General features: G+C 43.5%; 1 protein-coding gene and 1 long non-coding RNA gene across 16 annotated transcripts in view; one reads left to right on the top strand and one right to left on the bottom strand.

Moving 5' to 3' along the window:
* LOC138846992 (uncharacterized) overlaps nucleotides 1-16,164 on the bottom strand; it is a 43,877-nt gene that overhangs the window by 9,911 nt on the left and 17,802 nt on the right. The window lies entirely within an intron of this gene.
* Nucleotides 1-16,164, top strand: part of LOC100347536 (NXPE family member 3) — a 53,149-nt gene that overhangs the window by 19,719 nt on the left and 17,266 nt on the right. For 7 of the 15 annotated variants that reach the window (XR_016225809.1, XM_089320965.1, XM_089320966.1 and 4 more), the window contains 2 exons: nucleotides 12,660-12,739; nucleotides 14,796-15,008. The exons of 3 other annotated variants lie outside the window; for them this stretch is intronic. Coding sequence is in view for 8 of the 12 variants with exons in the window: in XM_089320965.1 (XP_089177091.1) it covers nucleotides 12,660-12,739; nucleotides 14,796-15,008 (293 nt within the window). In the remaining 4 variants the exon portion in view is untranslated. Of the gene's footprint in view, nucleotides 1-11,114; nucleotides 11,164-12,572; nucleotides 12,740-14,795; nucleotides 15,009-16,164 lie in introns of those variants that run through there. 5 more of the 15 variants (XR_016225811.1, XR_016225810.1, XM_089320971.1 and 2 more) reach the window with 3 other exon arrangements.

The following is a 16,164-nucleotide window of genomic DNA, read 5'->3' as shown; positions in this document are numbered from 1 at the left end:
GGAAGGCAGTGGAGGATGGCCCAAGTGCTTGGGCTCTGCAACCGCATGGGAGACCAGGAGGAAGCACCTGGCTCCTGGCTTCGGATCGGCATAGCGCCGGCCATGGTGGCCATTTGGGGGGTGAACCAATGGAAGGAAGACATTTCTCTCTGTCTCTCTCTCACTGTCTATAACTCTACCTGTCAAATAAAAAAAAAAAACAAATAAATAAATAACTTTTTATTTTATAATGATTATTTTTAAACTTTTTTTTTAAAAGATTTACTTATTTACTTGAGAGTTACAGACAGAGAGGGAGGGACAGAGAGAAAGGTCTTCTATCCACTGGTTCACTCCCCAAATGGCTGCAATGGCTAGAGCCAAGTCAGGAACCAGGAGCCAGGAGCTTAATCTAGGTCTCCCACATGGGTGCAGGGGCCCAAGTACTTGGACCATCTTCTACTGCTTTCCCAGGCCATAGGAGAGAGCTGGATCACTAGAGCAGCAGGACTCGAACCGGCGCTGCAGGTGGAGACTTAGCCTACTATGCCATAGCACCAGTCCCAAACCTTTTTTATTAAAGGAACTTATTTTTTAAAAAGATTTATTTATTTATTTGAAAGAGTTACTCAGAGAGAGGAGAGGCAGAGAGAGAGAGAAAAAAATCTTCCATCCAATGGTTCACTCCCCAGATAGCCACAATAGCCGGAGCCTGGCCAATCCGAAGCCAGGAGCCAGGAGCTTCTTCCAGGTCTTCCATGCGGGTGCAGAGGCCCAAGAACTTGGGCCATCTTCTACTGCTTTCCCAGGCCATAGCAGAGAGCTGGATTGGAAGAGGAGCAGCCGGGTCTCGAACTGGCACCCATATGGGATGCTGGCACTTCAGGCCAGGGCGTTAACCTGCTGAGCCACAGCGCCAGCCCAAGGAACTTATTAATATATTAGATTCTCAGGATCACAGCAATAATTGTAATTACTACAATATATTTCTTATCAGTTTTCATGTTAATTTCATATTACTACAAAAAGAGCAGATTCAATGTAGTTCCTAGGTACAATTCTTTTTTTATTATTATTATTTAATGAATGCATTTTTACAAAGATACAACTTGAGGAATACAGTGGTTCTTTCCCCCATGTCACCCACCTGGCTCCCTTCCCACCTCCCATTCCCTCTTTTATCTCCCTCTTCATTATGGATCATTTTTAAATTTTTTTTTTTTTTGACAGGCAGAGTAGACAGTGAGAGAGACAGAGAGAAAGATCTTCCTTTTTCCATTGGTTCACCCCCCAGTGGCCGCTGCAGCAGGCATGCTATGGCTGGCGCACCACGCTGATCTAAAGCTAGGATCCAGATGCCTCTCCTGGTCTCCCATGCGGGTGCAGGGCCCAAGGACTGGGCCATCCTCCACTGCACTCCCGGGCCACAGCAGAGAGCTGGACTGGAAGAGGAGCAACCGGGACAGAATCCGGCGCCCCGACCGGGACTAGAACCCGGTGTGCCGGCGCCGCAGGCAGAGGATTAGCCTATTGAGCCGCGGCGCCGGCCCATTATGGATCATTTTTAGTATGACTTTATATATAGAGGATCATCTGTATGCTAATCATAGATTTCAACAATTTGCCCCCATGCCCACACACAACTTATAGAGTACAGTTTGGGGAGAGAATTTGGTCAATTCTCATATTACAATTCAATAGGGACAGAGGTCCTACCTGGGAGCAAGTGCACAGTGACTACTGTTGTTCCTTTAACAATTAATACTCTGTTTTATGATGTCAGTGATCATCCAAGGCTCTTGTCGTGGGCTTCCAGGGCTATGGAGGCCTTTTGTGACCATAGACTCTGTTGTTATTTGGACACGGCCATAAGCAAAGAGGATGTCCTCCACTCCTTTTAGAGAAGAGTGTCTCCTTCTTTCCTCTGAGAAAGGATCTCGCAGAGATCCACCGTGTAGGGTTTTTTTTTCCACAGAGTCTTGTCTTTCCATGCATGAGATGCTCCTGCAGGCCTTTTAGCCCAACCAGGAAGCCTTATGGGCTGATTCTGAGGTCAGAGTGTTATTTACTGTGAGAGTCATTCTAGGAGTCTGCTGTGTGGACTGCTTCCCATGTTGGTCCTTCCTTCCTTTTTTTATTTCAATTATTTTTACCGGGCATTTGATGTTATTTATGTCATCTCTTTTACATTTAAACTGGTCTGTCTGTTGCCTTTAACATTTAAGTTGATCCTTGTAACAGTGAAGATGGTGTTTATACCACTGATTCTTATGGGTTTGGAGTCCCATGATTAGTTCTTAGGCTGTACCCTGAGAGGTGAGTCTATGTGCCTGTATGCAGAACTATACTGTTTTACAGTTTTAGACTACCTCCTCCATCTCTTATCCCCTCCCTTGTTTTTAACAGATCTTTTTCCATTGCTTTAAAATACATGTAATTAACTCTGTGTTACATAGAGAGTTCAGCCTATAGTGTGAGGTAGAAAGATGAGAGAGAGAGAGAAAGAAAACAGAGGAAAAGAAAAAAAAAAACCGACAAAACAAAACCAAAAGGATATACACAGTAAAAAGTAACACTAGTTAACTGTCTCTAGACAATCAGGTCAAGGGTTCTTGAGGACATTAGTTCTGAAAGTGGCTATTTCACTTCTATAGCTTTCATTTTAGCTACGCTGTTAATTCTCCTGAATCAGGGAAAACATATGGTGTTTGTCTCTTTGGGACTGGGTTATTTCACTAAGTATGAGGTTTTCCAGTTTGCTCCATTTTGTTGCAAAGGACCAGATTTCATCCTTTTTCACTGCTGTGTAGTATTCCATAGTGTACATATCCCACAATTTCTTTATCCAGTCTTTGGTTGATGGACATTTAGGCTGCTTCTATGTCTTAGCTACTGGGAATTGAGCTGCCAGAAACATGGAGGTGCAGATAGTTCTTTTGTTTACTGATTTCATTTCCCTTGGGTAAACTCCCATAGTGAAATGGCTGGGTCATACGGCAGGTCTGTATTCAGGTCTTTGAGGTACCTCCATACCGTTTTCCACAGTGACTTTACCAGTTTGCATTCCCACCAACAGTGGGTTAGGGTGCCCTTTTCCCCACATCCTCTCCAGCATTTGTTGATTGTTGATTTCTGTATGAGGGCCACTCTAACTGGGGTGAGGTGAAACCTCGTTGTGGTTTTGATTTGCATTTCCCTGATGGCTAGAGATCCTGAGCATTTTTTCATGTGCCTGTTGGCCATTTGGATTTCCTCTTTTGAAAAATGTCTGTTAAAGTCCTTGGCCCATCTTTTTATTGGGTTGTTTGTTTTGTTGCTGTGGAGTTTCTTGGTCATTTTATAGATTCTAGTTGTTAATCCTTTATCAGTTGTGTAGTTTGCAAATAATTTCTCCCATTTTGTCGGTTGCCTCTTCACTTTCCTGACTGTTTCTTTTGCTGTAAAGAAATTTCTGAATTTGAGGTAATCCCAAGTGTTCATTTTGGCTTTGACTACCTGTGCCTCTGGGGTCTTCTCCAGGAATTCTTTGCCTGTTCCAATGTCTTGAAGGGTTTCCCCTATGCTCTTGATTAATTTGATGGTGTCGTGGTGTAGATTTAGATATTTAATCCATGTTGAGGGATTTTTTTGTATATGGTGTAAGATAGGGGTCTTGTTTCATTCTTTGACATGTGGACATCCAGTTTTCTCAGCACCATTTGTTGAAGAGGCTGTCCCCATTCCAGGGGTTGGTTTTAGCTCCTTTGTCCAATATGAGTTGTTTATAGATGTTTGGATTGATTCCCGGTGTTTCTATTCTGTTCCATTGGTCTATCCATCTGTTTTTGTACCAGTACCAGGCTGTTTTGATTACAACTACCCTGTAGTATGTCTTGAAGTCTGGAATTGTGATGCCTCTGGCTTTGTTTTATTGTTTATGATTGCTTTAGCTATTCGCAATCTCTTGTTCCTCCATATGAATTTCAGAATCATTTTTTCTAGGTCTGTAAAGAATGTCTTTGGTATTTTGATTGGTATGGTATTGAACCTGTAAATTGCTTTTGGAAGAATGGACATTTTGATTATATTAATTCTTCCAATCCATGAACATGGCAGATTTTTCCATATTTTTGTGTTTTCTTTTATTTCTTTAATATTTTGTAATTTTCATCATAGAGATCTTTGACATCCTTGGTTAAATTTATCCCAAGGTACCTGATTGTTTTTGTGGCTATTGTGAATGGGATTGATCTTAGAAGTTCTTCCTTGGCCATGGCATTGTCTGTGTATACAAAGGCTGTTGATTTCTGAGCGTTGACTTTGTATCCTGCTACGTTACCAAACTCTTCTATGAGTTCCAATGGTCTCTTACAGGAATCTTTTGGATCCCCTATATATAGAATCATGGCATCTGAAAATAGGGATAGTTTGACTTCCTCCTTTCCCATTTGTATCCCTTTAATTTCTTTTTCTTGCCTGATGGCTCTGGCTAACACTTCTAGGACTATATTGAATAGCAATGGTGAGAGTGGGCATCCCTGTCTGATGCCAGTTTTCAATGGAAATGCCTCCAACTTTTCCCCATTCAATATAATGCTGGCCATGGATTTGTCATAATTGCCTTAATTGTATTGAGGAATGTTCCTTCTAAACCCAATTTGCTTAGAGTTTTCATCATGAAAGGGTGTTGTATTTTGTCAAATGCTTTCTATGCATCTATTGAGATAATCATAAGATTTTTGGTTCTCAATTTGTTAATGTGACGTATCACATTGATTGATTTTCAAATGTTGAACCATCCCTGCATACCAGGGATAAATCCCACTTGGTCCAGGTGAATGATCTTTCTGATGTGTAGTTGGATTCAGTTGGCCAGGATTTTGTTGAGTATTCTTGCATCTATGTTTATCAGGGAAATAGGTCTATAGTTTTCTTTCTCTGTTGTGTCTTTTCCGGGCTTAGGAATTAAAGTGATATTGCCTTCATAGAAAGAATTTGGTAGGATTTCCTCTGTTTCAATTGTTTTGAATAATTTGAGAAGAACTGGGGTTAGTTGTTCTTTAAATGTCTGGTAAAATTCAGTGGTGAAGCCGTCCGGTCCCGGGCTCTTCTTCTTCGGTAGCACATTTATTACTGATTCTATTTCTTTCACGGTTATGGATCTGTTCAGGTTTTCTATGTCTTCATGGCTCAGTTTCGGAAGGTTGTATGTATCCAGGAATCTTTCCATTTCTTCCAGGTTTCCCAATTTGTTGGCATACAGCTATTTGTAGTGGTTTCTGATTATTCTTTTTATTTCTGTTGTGTCTGTTGTTACATTTCAATTGCCATCTTTAATTTTACAGATTTGAGTCTTCTCTCTCCATTTTTGGTTGGTTGGTCCAATGGTGTGTCTATTTTGTTTATTTTTCAAAGAACCAGCTCTTAGTTTTGCTGCTCTTTTGTATTTTTCTTTGTTTCACTTCTGTTTATTTCTTCTCTAATCTTTAGTATTTCTGTTCTTCTGCTGGGTTTGGGTTTGGGTTTGGGTTTGGTTTGCTGCTGTTTTTCTAAATCCTTGAGGCATATAGAGAGGTCATTTGTTTGGTATCTTTCCAGTTTCTTGATGTAGGCACCAACTGCTATAAACTTTCTTCTTAACACTGCTTTTGCTGTATCCCACAAGTTTTGATAAGTTGTATTATCATTTTCATTTGTTTCTAGAAATTTTTTTATTTCTGTTTTGATTTCTTCTATGGCCCACTGTTCACTCAGAATCATGTTGTTCATTCTCCATGTGTTTTCATATGATTCAGAGATTCTTGAGTTGCTGGTTTCGAGTTTCATTGCATTGTGGTCTGAGAAGATACATGGTATAGTTTCAATTTTTTTGAATTCGCTGAGGCTCCCTTTATGGCCTAGCATATGGTCAATCCTAGAGTAAGTTTCATGTACCAGGGAGAAATATGGGTACTCTGTGGCTGTGGGGTAGAAGGCTCTGTAGATATCTACTAGGTCTATTTGGTCCATAGCATCAATTAGCTCTGTTGTTTCCTTGTTGGTTTTCTGTCTGGTTGATCTGTCCATTGGTGAAAGTGGGGTGTTGAAGTCCCATGTTACCATTGTATTTGAGTCTATATCTCCCTTTAAATCCTTTAGTAATTATTTCAAGTAGCCATTTGCCCTGTAATTAGGTGCATATACATTTATAATAGTAATGTCTTTGTGTTAGATTGATCCTTTAATCATTATATCATGTCCTTCTTTGTCTCTTTTAGTAGCTTTTGTGTTAAAGTTAATTTTGTCTGATATTAGGATGGCCACACTGGCTCTTTTTGGTTTCTGTTAGCTTGGAATATCTTTTTCCATCCTTTCACTTTCAGTCTGTGTGCATCTTTGCTGGTGAGGTGTGATTCCTGAAGGCAACAGATAGACAGGTTTTCTTTTTTAATCCATTCAGCTAGTCTGTGTCTCTTGATTGTAGAGCTGAGACCACTTACATTCAGTGTGACTATTGTTAAATACTGTCTTTTTCCTGTCATGTTTCCTTAAAAGAGCTGTTTATGAATTTTGAGATTTGTTTGTAGTTTAGTTGGGTCATTTTTTACATTCGTCTTCTTTTGTAGTGAAGTTCTTGTTTTTGTATTTCTGTGTGCAGCACATCCTTGAGCCAGTGTTGTAGGGCTGGACACAAAGATACAAATTCTTTCCGTTTCTGTTTATCGTGGAAAATTTTTATTTCCTCTTCATTCACAGATGACAGCTTTGCAGGGTACATTATTCTAGGCTGGCATCCTTTATCTTTTAAAACTTGGAATATATCATGCCATTGTCTCCTTGCCTGTAGGGTTTGCAATGAGAAGTCTGGGGTGAGTCTGATTGAATTACATCTGAATGTGATTTGTCCTTTCTCTCTGGCACATTTTAGGATTTGTTCTTTTTGTTTCACTGAGTGTTGCCACAATGTGTTGTGGTGAATTCCTTTTCTTGCCCAATTTGTTAGGACTCCTGTGTATTTGTTGAATTTGGTTGTTTCTTTCAACCTGCCTATGTTGGAAGTTTTCTGTATTATTTCATTGAAAATGCCTTCCAATCCGTTCTCTCTTTCCACACCCTCAGGGACTCCTATTAACCGGACATTACAACACTTGATTGAATCTTGTAGGTCTCCAACCGTGTTTTTTAATTTTCTAATTTCTTCTTCTTGTGTTTGACCTGACTGTATTATTTTTGGAAGTTTGTCTTCGAGTTCTGATATTCATTCTTTTACTTCATCTGTTCAATTTCTGAGGGATTCCACGTTATTTTTATTTGGTCAATTGAGTTTTTCGTTTCCAGTATTTCATTCTGGCTTCTCTTTAGGATCTGTAATCCTTGGGCATGCTTTTCATTCAGATCTTGAATCTATTTCTCATTGCTATAAATAATCTGATTATTAATTTTCTGAATTCTTTTTCTGGCATGACTTCAAATTCTTCTTCTTCAGCCTCTATTATGGACAGTTTAGCCGGCTCCACTGGTGAGTTCATAGGTTTTTCTGTATTCTTTTTTTTTTTTTTTTTTTTTTTTTTGACAGGCAGAGTGGACAGTGAGAGAGAGAGAGACAGAGAGAAAGGTCTTCCTTTGCCATTGGCTCACCCTCCAATGGCCGCCGCGGCCGGCGCGCTGCGGCTGGCGCACCGCGCTGATCCGATGGCAGGAGCCAGGAGCCAGGTGCTTTTCCTGGTCTCCCATGGGGTGCAGGGCCCAAGCACCTGGGCCATCCTCCACTGCACTCCCTGGCCACAGCAGAGAGCTGGCCTGGAAGAGGGACAACCGGGACAGAATCCAGCACCCCGACCGGGACTAGAACCCGGTGTGCCGGCGCCGCTAGGCGGAGGATTAGCCTAGTGAGCCGCGGCGCCGGCCGGTTTTTCTGTATTCTTATTCAGGATTTTTCCTTTGCTGTTCAGCATTTCTGTTGGTTTCTGTTTGGTTTAATTTTTAGGTTGATTTCCCTCTGCTATGGGTCTATGCTGATTGCCAGTGTCAGCAGGCAGCTCCACCTTCTAGCATTTGTTTATTTCTGGAAACTGAGGGAGGCGGGTACTTGAGTAGGCTGGTACCTGGGTTTTGAGGTACTAAGCTCCACCCCATGGGGCTGGTCTGCCTGTTCCTTTGTTCACCCAGAGCGCCTGGGCCTCCGTTGCTCAGCTCCCCTGTCACTGTGCCCCCTGTGTGATGAGTGGGGAGTCAGTCTAAACCACTGTGGTCCTTGTTCCCTGGGGTGGGGTGATCCCCACCACTGAAGTTCGAGTTGTAGAGGCAAAAGCAGAACCCGCCCTCTTTCACTCCCGAATGTATACAACAGATGGCTGCTCTCCGCCTGCAGCAGCTCTCTCTGGTTGGGGGGAGACATGGAGGAATCGTGGCCTGTTCAGTCTCTCAGTTCATCCCCCAGGATCGCGCCCCCTTCCCGCTTACAGCAGCAAGCACTATTCACTTTGCTTTGATTTCCTTCCCCACTCATCCGTGCTTGTGTCTCACGTGTCCGTCCCAGGGTGGGTTGGAGGCAGTGGCGGTGGTGGTGGTCATCCTCCCACTGGTTCTTTGTTCTGTTCTCTTCTCTTCCTGCAGTTCTGGGCACCTCTACCTACCCCGGGGTGGTCCCTGGCACTCTCTGGTGTGCTCCTGTGCCACTCCACACCAACCTTTCGTGGTTCCATCGCCTGACTGTCCCCTCGATTCATCAATCTCTCTCTGTGTGACTCGGCACACCTTGCTGCTATACCGCCATCTTACTACTCTCCTCCTAGGTACAATTCTAAGAATATAATAATGCTTCCCTTTCTCACTCCTTCCTTCCCCCTCTTCGTTTCTCCCACTCTTTATATTTTACATTTTCCTGTGTCAAATAGTTCTATTCAAGTTTCTTGACCTGATCTTGTGGCATTGAAGTGCCCGATGATCGACTACCCCCAAGAATCAGAGACCACCAGAGTCCAAAGTCGAAGCAAATTGCAGGGGTCGTTTATTGTGAGTTCGAACTCGGACCCTCCCTGCCTTCCCGGTAACAGTGGTATGGCAAAGGAGAGCCCCCAGCCCAGTTTACACAAAGCTTATATAATCCAGCACAAACAGGTGTATGCGTAAGCACTTTCTTATTTTCTCTTTGGCTGTTTTTATGAACCTATACATTTCATTGGCGCTTTAAAAAGTGAAAGCTACTGTCTAAAAAGGAGGAAGTGAAGAAATAATCTTAAACAATAAAAAAAAAAAAACTGTGATATGCACTTGTGGTCCCTGATCTTACCTTTCCGGGAATTGTATGCCGTTCCTCGGTTCTGAGAACTCGGCCTGCTCTGTCTAATCGTGGTGAAACAGGGATGATGTAAAATGAGGGCAAGGAAGCAAGCAGAGTACAGAAGCCAAAACTGCAATGAGCAAAGGTGCAGGCTGTGAGGCCCCCTCTCAGCATTTGCTTAGACGTGAATAGATCCTGGAAGAGACCAGATACATGAGCATAACTAATATTATGTAGACATAACGGGGGGGGGGGGCAGCACTGTGGCATAGTGGGTAAACCTGCCGTTTACAGTGCTGGTGAAATTGGGAATGACCCCCTAAAATCTATACAAGAATGTGGCCCCTTAAAGTTCCCCAGAAGCACCATCTGGGGTGTCACATATACTACCGGAATTTAGTGTGCCGTACGATATCATCATATGCTTATCAATAATCCCCAGTATTAATAAGCACAAGAGGGTTCATGCCTAATATTTAGAGAAGAATTCTAAATACCAGCATCCATACACGAGGCAGTGTGGTACATTTTAAGCTTTTATTTAGTGCGAAAGATGCATGGGAAAGTGAGAGCTTTATCTAAGAGAGGTAAATCTGCATTCATACCAAGCACTAGGAACCAGCCACATGGCGGGGCATCTAGGTCTGGAAGCCTAGGGTGGGTGACCCAAAGGCCATGCGCCCTGGAGGCACAGGGCTACAGCAAGGCCCTCTTGGCAAGAGGCCAGGGAAAACAGAAGGGCCGGACACACTGTGTCCTAGGCTTTTAACCCACTTCCAAAGGGCAGTGGTAAATTAACCTGATTGGTGGGTGGGCACCCAGGTATGGCCAGATAGGGGCATGAGGTCACAGGGGTGTGAAGGTATCAGGTAGGGCGTGACATTACACAGGGGCATGGTGAAGGTATCAGGTAGGGCGTGACATTACACAGGGGTGTGGTGAAGGTATCAGGTAGGGCGTGACATCACGAAGAGGCATGGTGAAGGCGTGGTCTTCCAGCTCACAAACCTAATTGATTTTAACTAGTATACCTTCCTACTTCACTGGCAACCCATGTGGACGCCAGTTCGAGTCCCGGCTACTCCACTTCCCATCCAGCTCTCTGCTGTGGCCTGGGAAGGCAGTAGAAGATGGCCCAAGTCCTTGGGCCCCTGCAACTGTGTGGGAGACCTGGAAGAAGCTCCTGGCTCCTGGCTTCGGATTGGCTCAGCTCCAGCCATTGCAGCCATCTGGGGAGTGATCCAGAGGATAGAAGACCTCTCTCTCTCTCTCTCTCTCTCTTTCCTCTCTGCCTCTGCCTCTGCCTCTCTGTAACTCTGCATTTCAAATAAAATAAATGTCTTTTTTAAAAATTGGTGAATTGGGCTCTATCTAAATTACGAACTTCTCCATTACCAAAAGTCCCATAAACATAGCTTAAGTCAAGCAATAGACAGGAAGATTGCACCTGTGACACATATAATTAATTCAGGATTCATATTTAGGCTGAGTAAAGAAATCCTATGAAACAATAAAAAAAAAATCACATAGCTCACCAGGAAAATAGGCAAAAGGAAAGAGGAAATCACACAAGAAAAATCTGAACAGTGAATGAAAATATGAAAACTCAACCCCATGAATAATCAGAGAAATTAAAACTATAATACAACAATATCTAATAATTTTTATATTCTCAAAACTCTTTCGGGGGCTTAAACAACAAAGCTTTCTCACACTTCTGGAGGCTGAGAAGTCCAAGGTGAAGGTGCCGGCAGGTGCGGTGTGTGGCGGGGCTTGTTTCCTGGTTGGCAGACAGCTGTCTGCTCAGACCCTCATTTCCTCACGTGCAGAGGAGACAGTGAACAACCCTGTCCCTATTATATGAACAGTGAACACTTCTGTCCCTTCTCTTAAGGACACAGATCCCGGGGGCCGGCGCTGTGGCATAGCAGGTAAAGCCATCGCCTGCAGTGCTGATTCAAGTCCCGGCTGCTCCACTTCTGATCTGGCTCCCTGCTAATGTGTCTGGGAAGGCAGCAGCAGATGGCCCAAGGGCATGGGCCCCTGCACCCACCTGGGAGACCCGGAAGAAGCTCCTGACTCCTGGCTTTGGCTTGGCCCAGCCCTGGCTGTTGTGGCTACTTGGGGAGTGAACCACAGGATGGAAGATCTCTCTCTCTCTCTCTCTTTCTTTCTCCCTCTGCTTCTCCCTCTCTGTAACTCTTCCTTTCAAATAAATAAAATTTAAAAAATGACACAGATCAAAACCAAAGTCATGATAGGGACTACATCCTTATGAAGAGTAGAATAGGAAAGGGCAGCAGTATCAAAAATGCCTCTGTGATACCTGCAATGACGTATTCATTACTTTTTGAAAACTTAACGTTTTATTATGAAACAAATAGAGACCCACAAGAAGTTACAGAAATAGTACACACCGTCTTGGAAACCCTTCATCCAGCTCCCCTCAATCAAAGACAGACAGTGGTTCCATTTCCAGTGGCTGGGAACTCCAGTCCAGGTCTCTTGTTAGGGTGTCAGGAACCCAGTTACTTGAGCCATCCCCTGCTGTGTCTCAGGGTGTGCATCAGCAGGAAGCTGGGGTCAGGAGCAGGGCTGAGTACTGAATCCAGGCACTCTGCTGTGGGATGTAGGCATCCTAACGGCGGTCTTTAACGGCTGGGCTGAGCAGCCACCTCTACCTAATGTGGTTTTTTGCTCTTCCAGAATCCCATTCAAGTTAGCCCATGACACCGAGTTGTCACGACTCTTTGTGATCGATCTTCGGGAGACTTGCCTTGTCCTCAATGAGCTTGACAGTGTTGAGAAATACCAGTCAATTGCACTGTAGGATTCCTCTGTACTGGAATTTTTTCTTATGATTAGGTTGGAGCTGAGTGTTTGGGAAGGAAAACCATTTCTAGTCCCATCACAAGGGTACAATGTTATTAGCATGATTTGTCACCTCGCTGAAGAGGTGTTCATCAGGTAAAGTTGTATTCCTACACCATCTTCTTCTTTCCAGTATTTTTGGAAGTCAGTATGCACAGTCCACACTTAAAATGTGGAGAGTGAGGCTGCCCACTGAGTTTTCATATAACAGAAAACGATTTGCCCCAGGGTGCGGTGGGAAAATGTCTATCCTGGAAGGCTTGTGCATGTCCATTTATCAGAGGAGGATCACCTGGTCCAGCTCAGTTGTTCTTTTCCGACCTTAACTGTTAGTAAGCTGAGAGACACAAGGGTAGATTCATTGCAGGAAGTCTCTCCCAGCCTCCCAATAAGATTTCTCTTCTGTGTTTTTTGATCATCCTTGCCCCAAATTATGGATTTGCTAATTATACTGTAGTCATGTCAATTTTTTTTTAATTAGGCAGAGTAGAAATCACAAGTCCAGCAACCTTGACCCAGGCTTACCTGGGCTTTACTAACCTTCAGTGCTGACTCGCTGTTTCTTCAGGAAAGTGACTGACAAGCTACTCCCGCATGGCACTTCTCCAATTGAGATCACTGTGGCAGCCACAGGGAATGTCAGTCTGGGTGAGTGGGGCTGGGATAGGCTGGGGGGAGAGGGGTGGGACTTTTATGCCTGGACTGGCAGTTTTGTCTCTCCTTGCCAGGCCAGCACAGTACAGTGGCTAGTGGTGTGGGCTGAACCATGAAGCTGCACAGGTTTCACATGCTATCCTTGTCAGTCATCATTCTTTTTTTTTTTTTATCACTTTGTGGAGGTATGACTGTTATAATACAAAATGCTATATATATATTAAATGTATGAATATACACTGGTGTGTTTGAAGTAAGTATACACTCCTGATACCATCAAAACAATTAATGCCATAAACATGTTCATCACCTCCAAAAGTTTCTCCCCATATTCTTTATGACAACGATGATGATGATGTAATAAAAACATCTAACAAAAGGTCTATCCTGTTAGTGAATTTTTAAATATACAATACAAGGTGGTCATTTAGTGCCCTGATCCCATATCAGAGTGTCTGATTTCAGTACTGGCTCCTCCACATCTGATCCAGCTTCCTACTAATGCACTTCCCGGCAGGCAGCAGGTGGTGGCTCAAGCACTTGGGCCCCTGCCATCCATGTGAGAGACCAGGATGGGGTTCCAGGCTCCTGGCTTCAGCCTGGCCCAGCCCTGGCTGTTGTGGGCATTTGGGGAGTGAACCAGCAGATGAAAGAGCTCTCTCTTTCTGCCCTTCAAACAAAATGAAAATAAATTTTGCAAAATAAATAGACAATATAACACTGTTAACTACAGGCTCTATGCCGTGCTGTAGATCTCTAGGATTTATTCATCGTATGTTTCTCAAACTTTGTACTCTTTGACCAATACCTCTCTGTTGCCACAGCCCCTTATTCCCTCTCACCCTCCCTTCTGCCATGTCTGTGTGACTATTTATATTCCTCAGAGGAAGTAGAAGCATGCAGTAATTGTTCTGCACTTGACCTAATGTCCTCCAGCTTCATCTCTGTTGTCACAAATGGAAGAGTATCCTCCTTTATCTTTGATTTTTTATTTGCCCAGATATATTTAACTATAGCTTATAAATATAAGTGCATATATATGAAGTGTACAATGTGATACATACACACTGGGAAACCATTACCACAAACAAGTTAATTAGCATGTAAGTGTTCTTATGGTAAGAACACTTAGGGCCCATGATCTCAGCAAATTTCAAGTATACAATACAGCATCATTAACTACAGTTAGGATCTACTATCTTAGCAAGTTTCAAGTACACAATATTGCATCATTAACCACAGTCATCTTGCTGAACTTTAGATCCCCAGAACTTACTGATAACTGAAAGTTGGTAAGTTTTGACAAACATCTCCCCACTCCCCTCTAGTTCCCCTCTAGTGCACACATCTAGATCAGTTTGAGTTCTGGGTTCCAGCCCAGCTCCAGCTGTTACAGGCAGTTGGGAGTGTGTGTGTGAACCAATGGACAGATTTCTTTCTCTCTCTCTCCTCTAGCTTCCACCCACTGGTAACCACCATCCCACTTTCTGACTCTATGAGAAACATAGAAACATGTTTTTTGAACATTGCACAAATAAGTGAAATCATACAGTATTTGTCTTTCTCCATCTGGCTTACTTCCCTGAGTACAATGCCCTCCAAATTCACTCATGTCATCACAAACAGCAGGATTTCCTTTTTAAAGACTGAATGTAACCTCATGTATATATATACCATAGTCACCTTATCCATTCATCCACTGACAGACACTCAATATGTTGAACTGTTTGCTTGTCTCAGCTGCTGTGAATAATGCTACAATGAACATGGCAATGTAAATACCCCTTCAACAGACTGATTGATCCTTAGGGCTTACAGACTCAGAAGTGGAATTGCTGGATCATATGGTAGCTTTACTTTAAATTTTTTTTAGGAACTGCCAGTCCTATTCTTGATTACAGTGTCCCCCGCTGTAAATGGGGCTAAGAATAGTGCTTCATGGGTTTCGTAAAAGAATAAATGAAGTAGCATGTGTGAAGAACATACAGGAATGCTCAACGCACTGTGAGATATTAACGTTAGTTTTCTTTATGATTTCTCCTTCTTGTAGCCCTGTCCCCGCGGCCCCCATGCCACCCAGGGCTCCCAGCCCCAAGGCCCTCTGGCTTCTACTACCGAGATGTGTGGCACTCACTGGCCTGCTCCGGTCGCTCCTTTTCCACTGAGGACAGCATCCGGGGCTGCCTGGCAGGCCACATCGTCCACATGATGGGGGACTCCACGCTTCGGCAGTGGTGGGAGTATCTGCGTGACACCGTGCCCTGTGAGTGCCCATGACGGAAGGGGTAGGCTACCTGTGGACTCAGGAAGGAAGAAGTGGAAGGGGAAGGCTCTGAAGAGCAAAACTCCTAAGCTGGGGCGAGGTGGGCAGGATGCTGTGCCTTCCAGTGGGCGAAAGAGAAAGGCACCAGAGCTGGGAGGGTGTTAAGTATCGTCAAGAGCTGCTTTCCTGGTCTAGTTAACCAGAAATTATGTAGTAAGTGCCAAAACCTTTCCCCATTTAGTGTCTAAATAAAATCTCCAGTTAGCCTCTTCAGTAAAGTTAAAATGTAAAGGACATAAAATTCCACCCCACCCCACCTCAATTTCCTGGTTTGTGTGTGTGTGTGTGTGTGTGTGTGTGTGTGTTTGACTCGCTGCTGGGCTTAACCAGTATCTTGAAAGCAAAGGTAGTTCTCTTAGCACCTAAAGCTGAGTGATTTCTGCCAGATCTCTGTGCTTTCCTTAGTTTCTCCAAAAGTCAATCCATCCAATTCCAAATCTCTGATTTTCCTACATAGTCAAGATTAATGGAAAACAAAACGATCGTGGAACTTAGAAGTAACTTCCCACAAAACAAACACTTAGCAGCTTTAGCAGTTATTTCAAGTAAAATTATGTCCCAGGCAGTCAGTACTTAGTACAGAGATGATGGCAAAAGTGTCAGAGATGTTTGGGGAGTAGGAAGGTAGAGTAGAAATACCAGCCAGGTTGCCCATCAGATTGGGCCCTTGTTCAGTGACCATAATCTCTATAAACTCGGTCATAAAATCATCAACAAGCGAACTGTAGCATTTGCTTACCACATACTGGAGGAAAGGCTCCCTAGTATTATTTCCAATTTTGGATGTGAAGCTCAGATACTTTCTTGGATTCCTAAAAAGCTTGGAAACTCACTGTATCATCACCATGGTCAGTATCATCCAAGGTTCCCTTCCTGGGAGTGCACACATCCCTTAGCAGAGTGCCTGAGTTCAAGTCCCCACTCCATCTCCAATCCAGCTTCCTGCTAACACGCACCCTGCGGCATTAGGTGATGGTTCAAGTACTTGGGTCCTCGCCACTTATCTAGGAGATCAGTTTGAGTTCTGGGTTCCAGCCCAGCTACAGCTGTTACAGGCAGTTGGGGGTGTGTGTGTGAACCAATAGACAGATTTCTT

The sequence above is a fragment of the Oryctolagus cuniculus genome, chromosome 19 (assembly GCF_051225735.1).
Source record: "Oryctolagus cuniculus isolate XC-2025 breed Fujian yellow rabbit chromosome 19, ASM5122573v1, whole genome shotgun sequence".
NCBI classification, from domain to species: Eukaryota; Metazoa; Chordata; class Mammalia; order Lagomorpha; family Leporidae; genus Oryctolagus; species Oryctolagus cuniculus.
Note: the sequence above shows the minus strand (reverse complement) of the source record. Positions and strands in the feature narration are given on the sequence as shown.